General features: G+C 36.8%; 2 protein-coding genes across 2 annotated transcripts in view; one reads left to right on the forward strand and one right to left on the reverse strand.

Moving 5' to 3' along the window:
* The window catches only part of GFM1 (G elongation factor mitochondrial 1), a 36,618-nt gene that overhangs the window by 9,356 nt on the left and 10,849 nt on the right, over positions 1-16,413 (forward strand). Inside the window, exons 7-13 of the mRNA XM_063442581.1 lie at positions 297-451; positions 3,040-3,124; positions 3,671-3,808; positions 4,848-4,949; positions 7,262-7,318; positions 7,447-7,584; positions 8,301-8,383. Coding sequence (XP_063298651.1) covers positions 297-451; positions 3,040-3,124; positions 3,671-3,808; positions 4,848-4,949; positions 7,262-7,318; positions 7,447-7,584; positions 8,301-8,383 — 758 coding nt within the window. The remainder of the gene's footprint in view (positions 1-296; positions 452-3,039; positions 3,125-3,670; positions 3,809-4,847; positions 4,950-7,261; positions 7,319-7,446; positions 7,585-8,300; positions 8,384-16,413) is intronic.
* Positions 7,997-14,769, reverse strand: LXN (latexin). The gene is made up of 6 exons (XM_063442582.1): positions 14,514-14,769; positions 13,308-13,370; positions 11,993-12,170; positions 11,758-11,894; positions 10,300-10,362; positions 7,997-8,539 (listed from the first exon to the last, which is right to left on the reverse strand). Exons 1-6 carry the CDS (start codon positions 14,643-14,645, stop codon positions 8,447-8,449), a joined length of 666 nt encoding a protein of 221 aa, XP_063298652.1. The 5' UTR covers positions 14,646-14,769; the 3' UTR covers positions 7,997-8,446.

Genomic DNA, 16,413 nt, shown 5'->3' on the forward strand with positions numbered 1-16,413 from the left:
TTCTAGCTCCTTCACATTACATCTTTCAAACTTTAGATTTTTATAGTTTTATCTACAAATCATTTGTTGTAGTGATCTATTCATTATGTATGTTTTGTATTTTACAGCCACAGAAATGCATTTTAGAAACACAAATATTGATATATTTTGGTGCATTATGCATTGGTTGTGTGGCTTTATTGTTGTTCTTTATGTAGCTTCTGTAGAGATCGACACCATGTTGCTTGTCTCATGTTTTCTTTGAATCTCTTTCCCCATTAACCATTGTGATATAATGTAGACTGTGTTTTCTACAGCAAGCTATCCGGCGAGCTACGCTGAAGAGATTGTTTACACCTGTCTTAGTGGGAAGTGCATTGAAGAATAAGGGTGTACAGCCACTTCTAGATGCTGTCCTAGACTATCTGCCAAACCCATCTGAAGTACAAAACTTTGCTATTCTCAATCAAGAGTAAGCATATGGATACATTTAGCATAAGGATTCTCTCTCATATGTTGGTTACACTGCGAGTGGGAGTGGGATGCATAAACATACAACTAGGGCAGTGGTAGCTAGCGTAGGCAACCTAGATATTGGTAAACTATGCTTACCATAAGACATTGCCAGGCTGACACTGTGATTGAGTTTCAAGAGAAATAGAATTAATTCAGGAACATCTGACCTGCTGATATTGGCCATCAGAGAACTTAAATGAACTTAAATACCTATAGGCACCCAGACCACTTTATCTCAATTAAATGGTCTGGGTGCCATGTTTGTCCCTATCCCGTTTTAACCATGCAGGTGAAAACATTGCCATTCTGCAAAATGGCAATGGTTTTATTGCAAGATTTAAATGCCATTACTTTAGGCACTTCCACTGAAATAGCAGAGTAAAACTCTATTTCAAACAGATGGTCTCATCGAGACCATCTGATTGGTGCAGCACGGCCACCCAATGCGCTCTAGCCTCCTAATGCTTTCCTATGGCTTAATCTCTATCATTCCAGCTAAGGGGGCAAGTAAGTAAAATACCTTAGATTTTTACTTCATGCAGGTAGAGGCCAGGGGCCTTAATATTTACATTCCTAGCGCTATAAGTGCAAAGTGTACATTTGTGGTCCTGGTTATCAAAGTGAGGTAAATAACAAAGTAATTTACTGACTTAGTGTTTTGTTTAAATGTTTTTCTTTTGTTTGCAAATCTATACCAGCGCTTAGATATCAGCTATGCAACTTACCCATCCCTTCCAGCTGTGCTGTACTACAACTCTTATTATGTTTACTCAGCATTGTGGGAGTTATAGTTTAGGAAATGAGCCCTAATAATTTGCTGACATTCTATAAACTGATAGTGTTATGTGACAGGCTCCATTAGAAGCAGTGATTTAATTTTAGATATGACCACCAGATGGAGACCAATCACCATATATATGTCACATTCCTTTTTAAAAACAGCCTTGTTAAAGTGTCATAATGTTAGATGAACAGGCCCGTTTTAGGCAACTAATAAAATGTAATTTGTTGTACCCGTGAAACTGCCAGCTCAAGTACAGATAAAGCGTAACTGTTTACTTGACTTTTTCCTCCAGGTGTCTCTTATGCACATGCTTCCAAAATGAATAGCTGTAAATTTCACATTAAACATAAAATCACATCCATACTGTTTGTAGCAAACTGTGTGTAGGGAAATGTATAGGTTCAGTGTTACACTCATTAAAATGTCATGTTATATTTATTCAACCTATGCACCTTTAGTCGATTATAAAATGGTTCTTCGCAATTTAAATAAATAAAAACTCAAAAGAAAGAGGAATGTCTGGGTTTTAAGAATATTTGTAGGATACTTGCAAAAGGCAGTTAAAATCAAAAGTGTGTATTTAATACTTCTGCAGCTAAGCTGATCTGCCCCATTTTTTGCCCAGCACTTGTTAATGTGGGCAGCATCCAATCAAATGCCATAATGAGCACATTTAGGAGCTATAAAAATTATATGAAAATAGGTATTGGTAAAAACCTACAAAAAATATTGAATAATTCAATATGGCATCTTTTGCAAATTATATTAATATACATATTGTTGCCAAGGGAAACTAAAGAGTATCAAAGCCCTGTCTTTCTGCTACACTTCCCTCATGAACCTAGAAGATGAGGAACTACCCTCATATATGAGCCTCTGGGAGAGGGACCTAAATATCCCCACCCCCCAAACCACCAACAACCCTCTAGAGCTGATCAGAGTTACAAAGGCAGGTAGGGAAACAAGGAGGACAGATGATTTCAAGGTGCAATAGTTGGAGCAGTAGGCCTCATCGATAACAACATGAAAAGGTGACCAACCCAGACACAACATAGGGTTTTATTTGCATAGCATCGGAAATCTGACTACCGATCACTCAATTGGCCAATGAATAATACCTTGTTGTAACAGGCTACTACATGCTAATATAAATCATCATTTGTTGTTGTTAATCAATCCTAGTGCACATCATAGCATATGTCTAACTCACAATATACACCCAACCCATGTTGTATATCCAATGCACAATTGTACTGAATGTATGACCTGCAATGCCTGATATAGCTCTACAAAATGTGTTTATCCCCCTCCCCCTTTTATTTTCTGTACCCCCCTTTACTTTGACTTCTATGAAACTATTAATAAAAATTAAGATATTGAAAAAATTATATATACATATTGTGCTGGAAGAGGCCCCAAAAATGTGCTTCTCAGAGTAAGAATTCTTATTTCTTCACACAGGAGCTTGCTTTGCACTAGCAGGCAATTAACAGAGCAGTGATATGAGCTTCTAATAGAAACAGCTCCCACTAAAGGGAGAATTGTGGAGAATCCAAAAAGAATTTCAAAGATTAGACTAACACAAAGCATATTCACTTTGAATTCTCTGCAAAGCCCACTTTCATGAATAACCCTTTCTGTGTTTTGGATCTGAACTGCTGCATGTATGATGGAGAGCAAAAACTACAGGTTACTCTAATATATTGAATGTTTATATTTTCCATGCACCTGCTCTATATAGCTTTATTTTCTTGTTTTAGGAGCACAGAAGAGAAATCTAAGATCTTAATGAGTTCTCTCCGAGATGACACTCAGCCTTTCGTTGGCCTGGCTTTTAAACTGGAGGTAAGTTTTAGGTATCTGTCTTTTTGCCTGTGGCACTAAATATCTGCAGTGGTTCTTGCAGGTTTAATGGGGAGTTAAAGGGAAGGTGAGCTCAGTGCCTACGTGGCTCTGTTTCTAAAATATTGCAAAACCATGTCCACTAATTCATATACGTAGTTAAATGTGGTACTTTTTCTGGTTTCAGTGGACCTAACTAGAAAAAAAATCCAAAAATCTGTCACGAGGTTTAGTCAAAGGTTGACTTCTATACATCATTTTAATGAACTTGTCTATAATGCATTATAGATATTGGTGTTAAGACTACAATCTCTTTTCACAAATATTTATTTTTAATATTACTCCTAAGCCACTTTTATTCTTTGAATAGTAGAGGTTTTGTAAAGTCTACAGCTGTGCACAGCCAGAATGTGCTGAAACCTTTATTTGCAAAGCTGAAGATCTCCATTCTATACCAGGATTAGAAGTAGAAAAATGTAATTATATTCTGGCTAACTCAAAATGCCACGTTACCAGTGTTTGCTGAATTTACCTTGTGGTGTATTGCAGGCTGGTCGTTTTGGTCAACTCACTTATGTCAGAGTGTACCAGGGAATGCTGAAAAAAGGTGAATACATATTCAATACAAGGACAGGCAAGAAAGTGAGGGTACAGCGACTGGTGCGTCTACATGCAGATTTGATGGAGGTACAGCATTCTTGATTTAATCTTACATTTAAATGTAAATTTGGTAATGGAAACAAACATTCTCCAAGCAACTACTTTGATTTTAAAGATATCGCAGTTTGAGCTGCAATTGTACATACAACCTTATTAGACTGTCCAAGGATCTGTCCTAAACTGGAGCATTCTGCCTCATAACAAATTCAAGTGTGGCAACAAAACATTAGAGGACCCAGTTCTAAATTGATTAAAATTATGGGATGAAACAACAGACGAACAAAACACCCCTACTAAAAGAGGAGGTAGCTTCTGAAGAGGTCGCTCAGCCTTCAATACCATACAACCAAAGCAAGAAATAAGCGGGATTGCTTCTAAAAGTGTAAACATGTCATTATATTAGAAGTTCTTACATCAATACATGCACATAATTTTTGCTATTAGAATGTTTTTCATATGTTCTTGGAAGTAGATCTAGTGCTTAATTAGACACACAGGAATGCTGGATCCTGTTACACTAATTAAAATTGGTGGCAGGCCCAACAGTCTGAGAGGTAGTTTGGTAATGCCAAGGATAGCATTCTAAAGACTCAAATGAGGTGGGCACACACATTCTACGAGCACCATAATACTGTTTAGTGCTTGTCTAGCATAGATGGCTACTTTAAGCTTCAGTATAACGTGTTGCTCTCCAAAGGTAAGATATGAGTAGCAAGTCTCTTAAAATAGTTTTGTTTAGATTTTTGGGGCACTATAGAATAGATTCTTTGTTCAATTATTCTGATGGCTTGTCAGTGGTTCCTTTGTTTCCTGCTGCTTTTTGTTGCAGCACATATCCTTCATAGTAGAAAGCAAAATCTGAATATGTATATTGCAAAAAGTTAATTGAAACATTTAATTATTTGAGTCTTTCCAAAAGGTTGTTTAACAATGCATGAATATAGATTAGTGTTACATAATCAGGCCACGGATTTGTATTGACTATTCCTGTGCTTGAACTTGATTGTCCATTACAGTACTTGTTTTTTTTTCTTTTCAATTTGGGTGTTTTCTTAACTATTCATAGGATGTGGATGAAGTTTACGCAGGTGACATCTGTGCATTGTTTGGAATTGACTGTGCTAGTGGAGACACCTTTGCAAGCAAGTCCAATGACAACATTTCCATGGTGAGAAAGTGGCTAATACATACAAAAACTGTATGGAAAAGAAGAGCATGTCGCAATATAATCACACAAGGGAATTGTACTTTTTTTTATTTATCTGAGGGAATTTAATGCAATTGTGAACATCCCGAGACCTTCATTATTCCATTTAATACAGTTATACATGTGTGTTTTTACTTTAATCAATCTTCTAAATGCATAAATTGTAACGATTTTATATATTTTAAATGTGACATTTCCCCACAAATCAATCAATCCTTCACATAGACCTCTCTGTGCTAATGGCATCAATACATGCGATGTCTAAACTGTGTATTGAATGACAGAGAGATCAGGAAACCATACTACAGACTGTTATCATGCTCCTTGCTACCCATCCAGGGGGAGTATAGGGCACTCTAATTTGTTGGTAGTGAAGTCAGCATCACTCTGAGTATTTTTGTGATTGGGGAAGTATCCCCAAAAAGGGTCAGTTGTAACAGAGAATGGCAGGAATTAGATGATAGAAGAACATCTTAGTGCAAATATAGCATGCATCTTTTTGATAAATAATTTATATACAGCCTTAGGAGATATTAAACTTGAATCCAGTATGACAGGATCATTTTAAAGAGGACAAACAAGGGAAGTTAGTACGTTTTTGGCACTAATCTCCCAGTGCATTTCATTATTTAAAGGAACACTATAGTCACCTAAATTACTTTAGCTAAATAAAGCAGTTTTAGTGTATAGATCATTCCCCTGCAATTTCACTGCTCAATTCACTTTCATTTAGGAGTTAAATCACTTTGTTTCTGTTTATGCAGCCCTAGCCAAACCTCCCCTGGCTATGATTGACAGAGCCTGCATGAAAAAAAAACTGGTTTCACTTTTAAACAGATATAATTTACCTTAAATAATTGTATCTCAGTCTCTAAATTGAACTTTAATCACATACAGGGGGCTCTTGCAGGGTCTAGCAAGCTATTAACATAGCAGGGGATAAGAAAATCTTAATTAAACAGAACTTGCAATAAAGAAAGCCTAAATAGGGCTCTCTTTACAGGAAGTGTTTATGGAAGGCTGTGCAAGTCACATGCAGGGAGGTGTGACTAGGGTTCATAAACAAAGGGATTTAACTCCTAAATGGCAGAGGATTGAGCAGTGAGGCTGCAGGGCATGTTCTATACACCAAAACTGTTTCATGAAGCTAAAGTTGTTCAGGTGACTATAGTGTCTCTTTAACATTACATTTATTTTGGTATTTTAGAAAAAAAACATGTTTTAGGAAGAATGCATAACACAGTTGATTGTTTGTATGGTGAAAATGCTAGGCAGGAGAAACAGCTGGATCACTGCTGATCAGCAACCTGAACATGCGGTTGTTTGTGTTCTAGCCGTTATAATTTTTAAAGGAACATTATAGCATTAGGAATACAAACCTGTTTGTACACCTTTCAGGCCCTTCCCCATGTGAGGGTTGGAAAGGGTGAGTATTACCTACTTTAGAGCCTGCGCTGGTCTCGAAAACTGCACTCCACCTCTTTGGCTGAGATCATCAGTGTAGATGATCTCAGCCAATCCAGTGATTCCCCATAGAGAGGCTATTGCAAATGCCTCTCAATGGGGGAAAAAAAACCTTCAGGGATGGGGGCGGAAGGTAGAGGGGCACTATAGCATTCTACAGTGCCAGGAAAACTGGTTTGTTTTTCTGGCACTAGAGAATCCCTTTAAATTGTCTCTATTATCAGAAAGACCCCCACTAGAGGTATGCTATTTCTCCAATGTAAAAAATTTTTCAGTTGCAGGTTTAAAAAGACACTGACATGACATGCAGATGAAGTGGTCTGGTTGCCTATAATCTCTCTTTTATTGCATTACTATAAACAATAGTGTCAGAATGCTTGTTGTCTCTCTGAATAGAATGTAAATGAAACAATTAAGATTCTCTGTTACATCATGACATTTGCTCATGTTATCGTGCGGAGTAGTAACAGTTTTGCCCATGCCTACATTCAGCTGAACATCTTGGTTTAACTGCATTGATTACAGTGTTTGATAATTAAATGGTATAAACCTGAAGGCTGTGCAAAATGCTTGGGACATACAAAAAGCATGTTGAAGAACAAATCCAATAAAGTCTGCAAATGTAAAACTAACAGTGTTTTTTACTAAAGTGAGAATTCAAGGAGAATATTGACAGGGTAACCAAACTGAAAACACATCTGACTTAGAGAATGTTTCTAATTTGGCTATTTTGACCTTAAATATGAAATTCACGTTGAATGATCACTGTGGTGAATAACTGTACTTTTTTTTTTTTTTTTTTATTCCAGGAATCCATTCATGTTCCTGATCCAGTCATTTCAGTAGCTATGAAACCATCCAACAAGGCAAGTAATATCCATGTTCTCGAAATTGGTTTGCCTAACATTTGGAGTTCTGGTGCACCTAACAATTTAACCTAATAATTTGCATGGAAAGCATTGTATCCCTCTCACCTCATCTTTACTACTTCTAGAATGACATGGACAAATTCTCAAAAGGCATCAGCCGGTTCACAAGAGAGGACCCAACATTCAGAGTGCATTATGAGGTGGAAAGTAAAGAAACCATAGTTTCTGGGATGGGAGAGTTACATCTGGAGATCTATGCTCAGGTAAGGAATGGAACAAGTAAAAAACTTGTAAACTCTTTATGGTTGAATTAAGACAAGAGAAACACCTTATGATTGTATTGTTGGGGTCGGTGGAGGCTTGTCCAAAGGGGCACTTGGGACAGCGCCACACCAGTTTTTATGTAGAGAAAAAAAGTTTTAGCAGTAAATTGGAAACACTAAGATTCTTTTGCGTGTACACTTTTAATTGTGCCATACACACATGCAACAAAGGAGGAGATATCAGGCTTTATGTTATCCGGCCCAGCATTGTGAATGTATGTGAAAGCACAGAATTGTAAGAGAATAAAAGCACAACAAATAGTAGTTTGTGCTAAAATCTCTGTAGTGAAAAATCTGATTTAAGTGTGTCATATCACATGTGGTTAATCATGCATGATGATGGGACAGTTGATCACTTTCATTTTTTTATTCATATATTTGATTCTGCACTTTGCACATACAGTGTACATTGTATTATGAGGTTTTCTTTTAAATGATGTATAAATATAGAAGATAGGCCTATGCTTTGATTTTGTACATCGGGAGGCCAAAGTCCATTTCTTGAAACAATATCAGAAATCATCAGTTTGTGTGAATGGTGCTGTAATTTGAGACCTAAATAAACACTGATGGCAGTGTCTTATTTCAGTGATATTTATTTAAACAGTATCCAGTTTATTTACGGTACATTTTTAATTTTTTTAACTTTCTTTCAGAGGATGGAGAGGGAATACGGATGTCCCTGTGTCATGGGAAAACCTAAAGTTGCATTTAGAGAGACAATCGCCAAACCAGTACAGTAAGTAACTCTTCATTCTGGAATGCTTGCTGTTCTTTCTCATTGACTCCATTATGAAACATGTCACTGGTTTGATTTTGGCAGGATAACTTCTTTTTCTATTTTTAATCCTTGTGTGGGGTCCCATAAAATATGTATTTCCCAGGTAATAATTTCCTGTAATATGGAGAAAATGTATTTGTTACATGACAAAATTATGTCTCTGTGGCTTCTCTGAAAACTAAGCATTAATTTCAGTACAGTCAGAGAAACCCATCTGCAACAGTCAAAATACACTGATAAGCCAGAACATTAAATTCATTGACGGGTGAAGTGAATTACATTGATTATATTGTTACAATAGCACCTGTCCAGTGGTGGGATATATCAGGCAGCAAATTAACAGTCAGTTCTTGAATTTCATGTATTAAAAGCAGGAAAAAAATGTGCAAGCGAAAAGATCTGAGTGACTTTGACAAGAGCCAAATAGTGTTGACTAGATGACTGGGTCAGAGCATCTCCAAAACGGCAAGTCGGTATGCAGTGGTTAGTACCTACCAAATTGGTGCAAGGAAGGACAACAGGTGAAGCAGCGTCAGGGTAATGAACACCCAAAGGCTCAATGTTGCATGCGGGCAGCAAAGGCTAACATGTCTGGTCTGATCACACAGACAAGCTACTGTAGCTCAGATTGCTAAAACACTTAATGCTGGCAAACTGCGATGCACTATGTCAGAACACACAGTGCATCACAGTTTGCTGTGTATGGGACTGCGTAACCGCAGACCAGTCAGAGTGCCAATGCACCTTCAAAGGGGATGTGAGTGTCCGAACTGGACCATTGGGGCAATGGAAGAAGGTTGCCGGGTCTGATGAATCACGTTTTCTTTTGGATTAGGTGTATGTTCATAGTTTACCTGGGGAACACATGGCAGCAGAATGCACTATGTGAAGAAGGCAGGCTGGCAGAGGCAGTGTTATGCTCTGGGCTATGTTCTGCTGGGAAACCTTGGGTCCTGGCATTCACGTGGGTGTTATTTTGACACATACCAGCTACCTAGAGATTGTTGCAGACCATGTATAACCCTTCATGGCATTTGTGTTCTCTGATGACAGTGACCTCTTTCAGCAGGATAATGCACCCTGCCACAGTGCAAAAAATGTTCAGGAATTGTTTGTGGAACATGATCAAGATTTCAAGGTGTTGCCTTAGCCTCCAAATATCCCAAATCTCAATCGGATTGAGCATCTGTGGGATGTGCTGAAACAGCAAATTTTATTCATGGCACCACCCTTAAAGGATCTGCTGCTAATGTCTTGGTTCCAGATCCACAGGACACATTCAGAGGTCTTGTGGAGTCCATACCTCGACGCATCAAAACAGTTATGGCAGCACGAGAGGGACCTACACGATATTTGACAGGTGCTTTTAATGTTGTGGCTGATCAGTGTAGGTGGGAAGTTATGTATCTGTTATATTGACTACAAGCAATAAAACCACTATGTTATATGATAAACCATATGAAATGCACTGAGAAGAGGGGGGGAATTGTACATTACGGTAATTAAACTGCATGCAAATGGATAGGCTAAAATACCTGTAAAATTTATATAAAAGAATATGAATCGCTGTATCTGCTTGTGCCTAAATGGTGTGCACAGCATCCACAAATGCTTCCTTTGCATTGTGGGATGGTGTACATGTAAGTAGTGTAGCAAGGGGATTCATCCACTCATATACCAGCTTAAATTACCCATCAGAATGTGTAACTTAACGTGAACTATCATACAGGTAGGTTTATAGATTTGAAACGTCCTTTGTAGTGTATTAAGTATTACTATCATTCAAGGGCTGCCAAAGCACTCTAGCTGGAGGGATTTTTTTTAAAATGACTTCATGGCACAGATCATCAAACAAAGATCACATTTATATTTACCTGTGTAACCATTTCATGGATTAGCATTATATAGTGAAATTCCAGGGTGTTGTCTTCTCTTTTCTAAATAATACAAACAATAATGTTAAAACCTATACAAAATATATATATATATATATATTTTTTTTTTTTTAAACCATTAAAACAAGCCATTTACTGAAGCTTGGTGTCTGAGGAAGCCTGAACCATGGGCTGCATTCATGCTCAGTCTGTTGCTGAAACAAAAGTTATGAATAGCCCCATTCACAAGACTGCAAACGAGACAGTCCACAAATTCATAGCAGAAAACAACTGGGAGGACCAGCACTCCACTGATTAAAGTTTGTGTGCAAAACTTCAAAGTCTCCTTCCAGTTACTTCATACACCTTAGAAAAATAATAGTCCTCACAACACCAAAAGTAAATATCAAAGAGATTTATTCCACCGAAACTGGCAACGTTTTGACCAAACCTCAGGGTCTTTGTCAAGCCTAGGTTCCAAACTACAATGTACAGCTTAAATATACAAAATGAAAATACCAACATATTTCTTTTGTATATGCTGTTATTTTTCTTTTGTATTTTATTGTGTTCTTTTTTTTTTTTATTTGGTATGGCATGAGTTATGTTTTTTCAGTTCAACGTATGCTCCCCCCATAGAGTGTTACTTGTAATCTGATGGGTATTTAAGCTGTACAACCTAGGCTTGACAAAGACCCACATAGGTGAAATAGGTCTTTGATCTCTGCTTTTGGTGTTGCGACTCCTTTATTCTTTCTCTACTATAAATTCATAGTGTCCATGGCATGTGTACATTGACAGTTTTGATACAGTAAACTTTTTCTTTCCTTTTCACATTTTCCATTATTTAATACAGTGTGGTGATTTGAATGGAGACTTGCGAGATTCAGGTCAAAATTTGTAACTATACCTTCAGTTCCACTATTTTGACTTACAATTACACTTACGTTGTTAGCCCGCTGTATCTCATGGTTTTTTTTTTTTGCAGTAAGCCCCTTACTCTTAGGGAAGGAATTCACAAAAAATAAATACAGGCTTAGCTCTTTTAGTCAATGGTAGTGTTATCAGACAGCAGTCTTTTTAAATGTGCTTGCTGTCTCTTTAATAATTTTAATATAAACCGCAAAATACAGACACGTTGATTTCTCAATTATCATATTTCCTGAGAGGTAGCACGTTGGTGTTGCAAGTTCTTAGTCAGATATTCATTTTGTAAAAAGTTCATCATAGTTTAGAAATTGCAGTCTGTATTTGTCCACGTAACTCCTAGTAAATGTGGAAAATCTTTTACTGTAAAAACCGAACACTTTCTGGGCCATATAGTGGAGACAAATTGGAGTATGGCTTTGTTTTTTGTTACATTAGGTGTGTTTAAATTACCTTGCTCCTTTGAAAACATTCTAATGATTATAATCATAGCCTAGCAGAGTTTAGCACCATAGGGCACTTTGGACATACCAGCTGTCTCACGCTTTTAATTATGGACATCCTGTAGTAGGTGTCTTCTGTGGAGTGTTGCCATTTCACATGACCACAAGCAACCAATGCCAAGTGCAGGACAGGCTCCATCTCTGGCGACACATTGCCAAATTTATCTAGGACGAAATATTCAGAACATAAAAATACTCAGAATGAGGAGTGTTGGGACATTGTTTGACAATGCAAGTTACACCCAGCTATTCTTGTTAATTACCTGGGATATCTTGTGCAACCAGTGGTTGGGAAATGTTCTTCATTTTGTTGTAAAATGCAATATCCTTGTCTTGCACATAGTTTCCAATCTCTCTTTCTAATGTAAAGGACACGTTGGGAGCTTTGTTCTGCTCACGCAGATAGTACAGAACCTCCGCAGTGCATTTTATATCCGGTTGCTGAGGAGACATAGTTAGAGTGACAGGAGAAATAATGCTTGAAATCTGTATTAGAATGTACATTCCTACTTCACAGACCGATCACACAACTAAAACTATTTGCTGTGGAAATTGTTATAGATCATACATATTTTTTTTAATGTCCACAAGAAAGATACTTTATTACTACCTTAAAACACGTTTTTTTTTAGGTTTTTTTATTGAATGGGATGATAGGATATTTGTTATTTTCCTACATTGGTCTAACTACCAGATATCTCTCCAAAGTAAGAAAATTGGGTAATCCGTATATTAGCAAAGTAACTTACTTAAATACATCTGTTTTCTGCTTTCGATCCAAAGAAGTCTGCAGCATATTTTTGCCCACTGGCATGAGAGTTATAGCTCCACATCAAGTGCACTCTAAGCACCAGGACCACTACAACTTTAATGCCGTAGTTCTCGTGCAAAGAGACTGTCCCTGCAGTCTATCCATTGCGAACACTGTTTTTTCACTGTGACAGCTGCAGGGAGATGGCAGGCGATAGTCTTTCTGATTGTGCTCAAAGTCCTGGGGAATTAATAGCTTGGTTTGGCCAAGAATAACCTTAATACAACGGTCGCATATCTAAATACAAAATGTAGCACTAGCAAGTGATTGAACAATTAGAAGAGATAAACAGCTATAACATATGTCATTATATTGAGCATTCCAAACTGATTCCACCTACACGGGCAGTCCTTATACGAAATGCTATGCGCATAGCCTCCGTGTAAGAGACATAACAATCTTATATAGTTTTCTCGTAGGTCTTGTCAGTAACTGCAGCTTACTAGCAAGACCTAGATCCGGGATAGGCAACCTTCAGAACTCCAGATATTGTGCACTACATCTCCCCTGATGCTTTGCTAGCATTATGGCTGCAAAGGTATTATGGGAAGTGTGGTCCACATTCATCTGTAGTGTGAAATGTTGCCTACCCCTGGCTAAGACATAGTGAGCAAAGGGGTCTGCTTCAGGATTGCCTTGCATCCTTTGGTAAAGTCCATAAGAATGTGCAATTAAACACATAGAGGTATATAGAAGACACAATAAAATGGTTACCACTTAAGGTCAACCATCCTAAGTGTAACATACAATAGTGATAAAACACTTACCTCATTTAAGAAATCTGCCACGACAAATGAAAGGTAATATTTGTTTCCAACACCTGGAATACTCTGCAATACAGAAGCGTGTACATCATTTACAACATGTTTAAAACCTTAAGGACCAAACTTCTGGAAAAAAAGGGAATCATGACCTGTCACACATGTCATGTGTCCTTAAGGGGTTAAAAACTGCAGTGGTAGTGTGTTTTAACTTATCTTTACAGTCTAGATACATTGCTAGCAAATGCAAAGATTAACTTGTATAGAATGTAAAATTGATAACTCTTGTATCTCTATCACTGTGGCCAGTGTGCACACTCCCTCACTAGCCATTGTCGGATTAAGCAATCTCCATTCTGGCAACGTACAAGCACACACCTGCAGAAGCCTACAGCAATGGACCGCATCCAAACCATTCCAACTCCTCTTGTTAACTGCTGGTAATTTTGCGAGTACAATGTATTAATTAACTTGAAGTTTTTTTATTAACATGTTTTTAGATGAGACGTTAAATTTTTTTTTTTTTTTTAAATAATCTGATAATAGGAATCCTAAGCAAATAGAAGAGCAAGTAGGCTCTGGCTGCAAAACATTAATAACTTTTCAAGACAATAATATAGAAATATCCAGCCCCCCAAAATATTCCATTTTCCAACGCTAAATAAAACCAAGAATTTCCCATATTTCCCCTCATTTCATTCTCAGGCCTTTCCATTTTTAGTGTGCCATCACACCAGGGTTATTCACTAAAGAATTATTCAAAGTGAATTTCAAATGTTAGGACGAATTGGCTAAATTGGAAAAAAAAATCACCACATTTTGACTGTTTGACCTTTAGTAAATAACCCAGATTTATCTTTGTTTGCAGGATATAACCTTTTTGTTTTGAGTTCACCTTAGGGCAGTGGCTTTGTGTGTAAAAACTACCTTGATGACAGCAAGGCGTGTGGCACAAAATCGTTTAACCCTTTCATGGTTATATACTTAACTAATCTTGGGGTTTTGTTTTGTGCAAACTCAACTAGAATGGAAAAAGTGACCCAAAATGAGCCGATCTGGAAAAAAATTCTCAAACTTAGTCACTACTTTGCATCTGCTTTGCCAGTTCGATTCAGTTTGTGAAAGCACCCATTTGAGTGCTTTCAGGGAAGGTAACTGTGTCCCAGGGATGCATAGGGTTAAAGAGATCCATGTGCTGTATCCCTCACTTACCTCCTTGATGGCCTCTGTCACCTGCTTCACTTGAAACAGCCTGTGTGGGCTCCCCAGCTTGTAGTTTATGTAGTTTTCTGCCACACCAGCTGCTCGTGAAGCAGGGTAGTAAGACGGATTGATGGTTTCCATTGTGGTTGGTAATTTAGACCTCTGACATGACACAAAGTAAATGTGTGTTGTGCCTTTATTGATTGTGTTCTGCCCTTCCCTGCAATCATTGAGTTTACATGTAGAGCTGCTGGGAGGAGCTATAGCTCAGAATCAGGAAGCAATCAGGAGTCTGCCTGTGTGCAAAGCCCCGAGGTCACAGGGAAGAACTGCAGTAGAGCTGTCTGCTGTGCTAAGGAGTGAACTTAGAACCAGAGAACATCCTTGTATAAACACTCGAATCATTATCTTGTAAATTTCCAGTGTTGCCGTTTACGGAGTTATTCAGTGCTTTTTTACAAGTAGCAATTGAATTTTGTTTATTATTTTTTTTTATTGCCAATTCATATTTTGTAGCAGTCATATGATAATATCAATTATTATTGAGACATATTTACTTCAAATCTGATGTATCAATGTGAGCTTCTGTTTTTATTCCAAAGCTAGTAAGTGCCTCAAGTACCTCTCTTAACCCCTTCATGACGGAGTCAATAGTACACGTTCTGATCAAAACAAAAACTGGTATTTGCGCTGTATGTCTGTTCAACCGTAATTCTCCTCTTTCATATTAAGTGCACCCACACTTATTATATATCATTTTGTTCAGGAGAAAAAGGGCTTTAATTTCTCATGAATTATTCATATATGAAAAATAATGTATTATGAATAAAATAAAATAAAAACTTTGAGAAATTAAGATTTTTCTAATAATTTGTAGTTCCGCCTGCCATTTTAACTGTACATAGCATAATACTGTTAGCTCTTACTGAAATAAAATGCACATATTTGTATTCAGCGATGTCTCACGAGTACAACAGTACCCCCCATTAACAGGTTTTACGGTGTTTTGGAAAGTTACAGGGTCAAATATGGCACATTTCATTTTTCATTTTTTTTCACATTGGAATTTGCCAGATTAGTAATGTTACCTTTGAGACCATGTGGTAGCCCAGGAATGAGAATTACCCCCATGATGGCATATCATTTGCAAAAGTAGACAACCCAAGGTATTGCAAATGGGGTTAGTCCAGTCTTTTTTAGTAGTCACAAACACTGGCCAAAGTTAGCGTTTATATTTGTTTTTGTGTGGAAAAAGCAATAAACAAATATTTGGCCAGTGTTTATAACACTAATCCCGAGTAAAACAGTATGCCCTATGTACAGGTTTTATGATGTCTTGGAAAGTTACGGGGTTAACTATAGTGCTTGCGAATTACATTCTCTGCACTTTGTTCCTGGGTTGTCAGGCACGTCAATCTCATTTTAATTCATAAAATCACATAATTATGTTAAAAGATTACTTAAATATACACGTAGAATTTTAATATATATACAGGTACATATATATGTATTTAAATTCTACGTGTATACTTATGTACTCATTTATATATATATATATATATATATATATATATATATATATATATATATATATATTTATATATTTGCGGTTATTTGTATTTTATATATAGATAGATATATATAGAATGTCATCCTAAGTGTATTTTGTTACATATATATATATAAATAACAAAATACAGTTAGAATGAAATTACATATGTATATATAATTTCATTTTAAAAAATATTTTATTTAATAATTTTATTTATTAATGTAATTATACGTATATATAAATATAAAATATATGTATTATGTATATAACATATATATCCTATATGTAACTTCATTCTAAGTGTATTTTAATACTCATATATGTACTTATATTAAAATACACTACGCATGACGTTGC

Source organism: Pelobates fuscus, chromosome 2, assembly GCF_036172605.1.
Source record: "Pelobates fuscus isolate aPelFus1 chromosome 2, aPelFus1.pri, whole genome shotgun sequence".
NCBI lineage: Eukaryota > Metazoa > Chordata > Amphibia > Anura > Pelobatidae > Pelobates > Pelobates fuscus.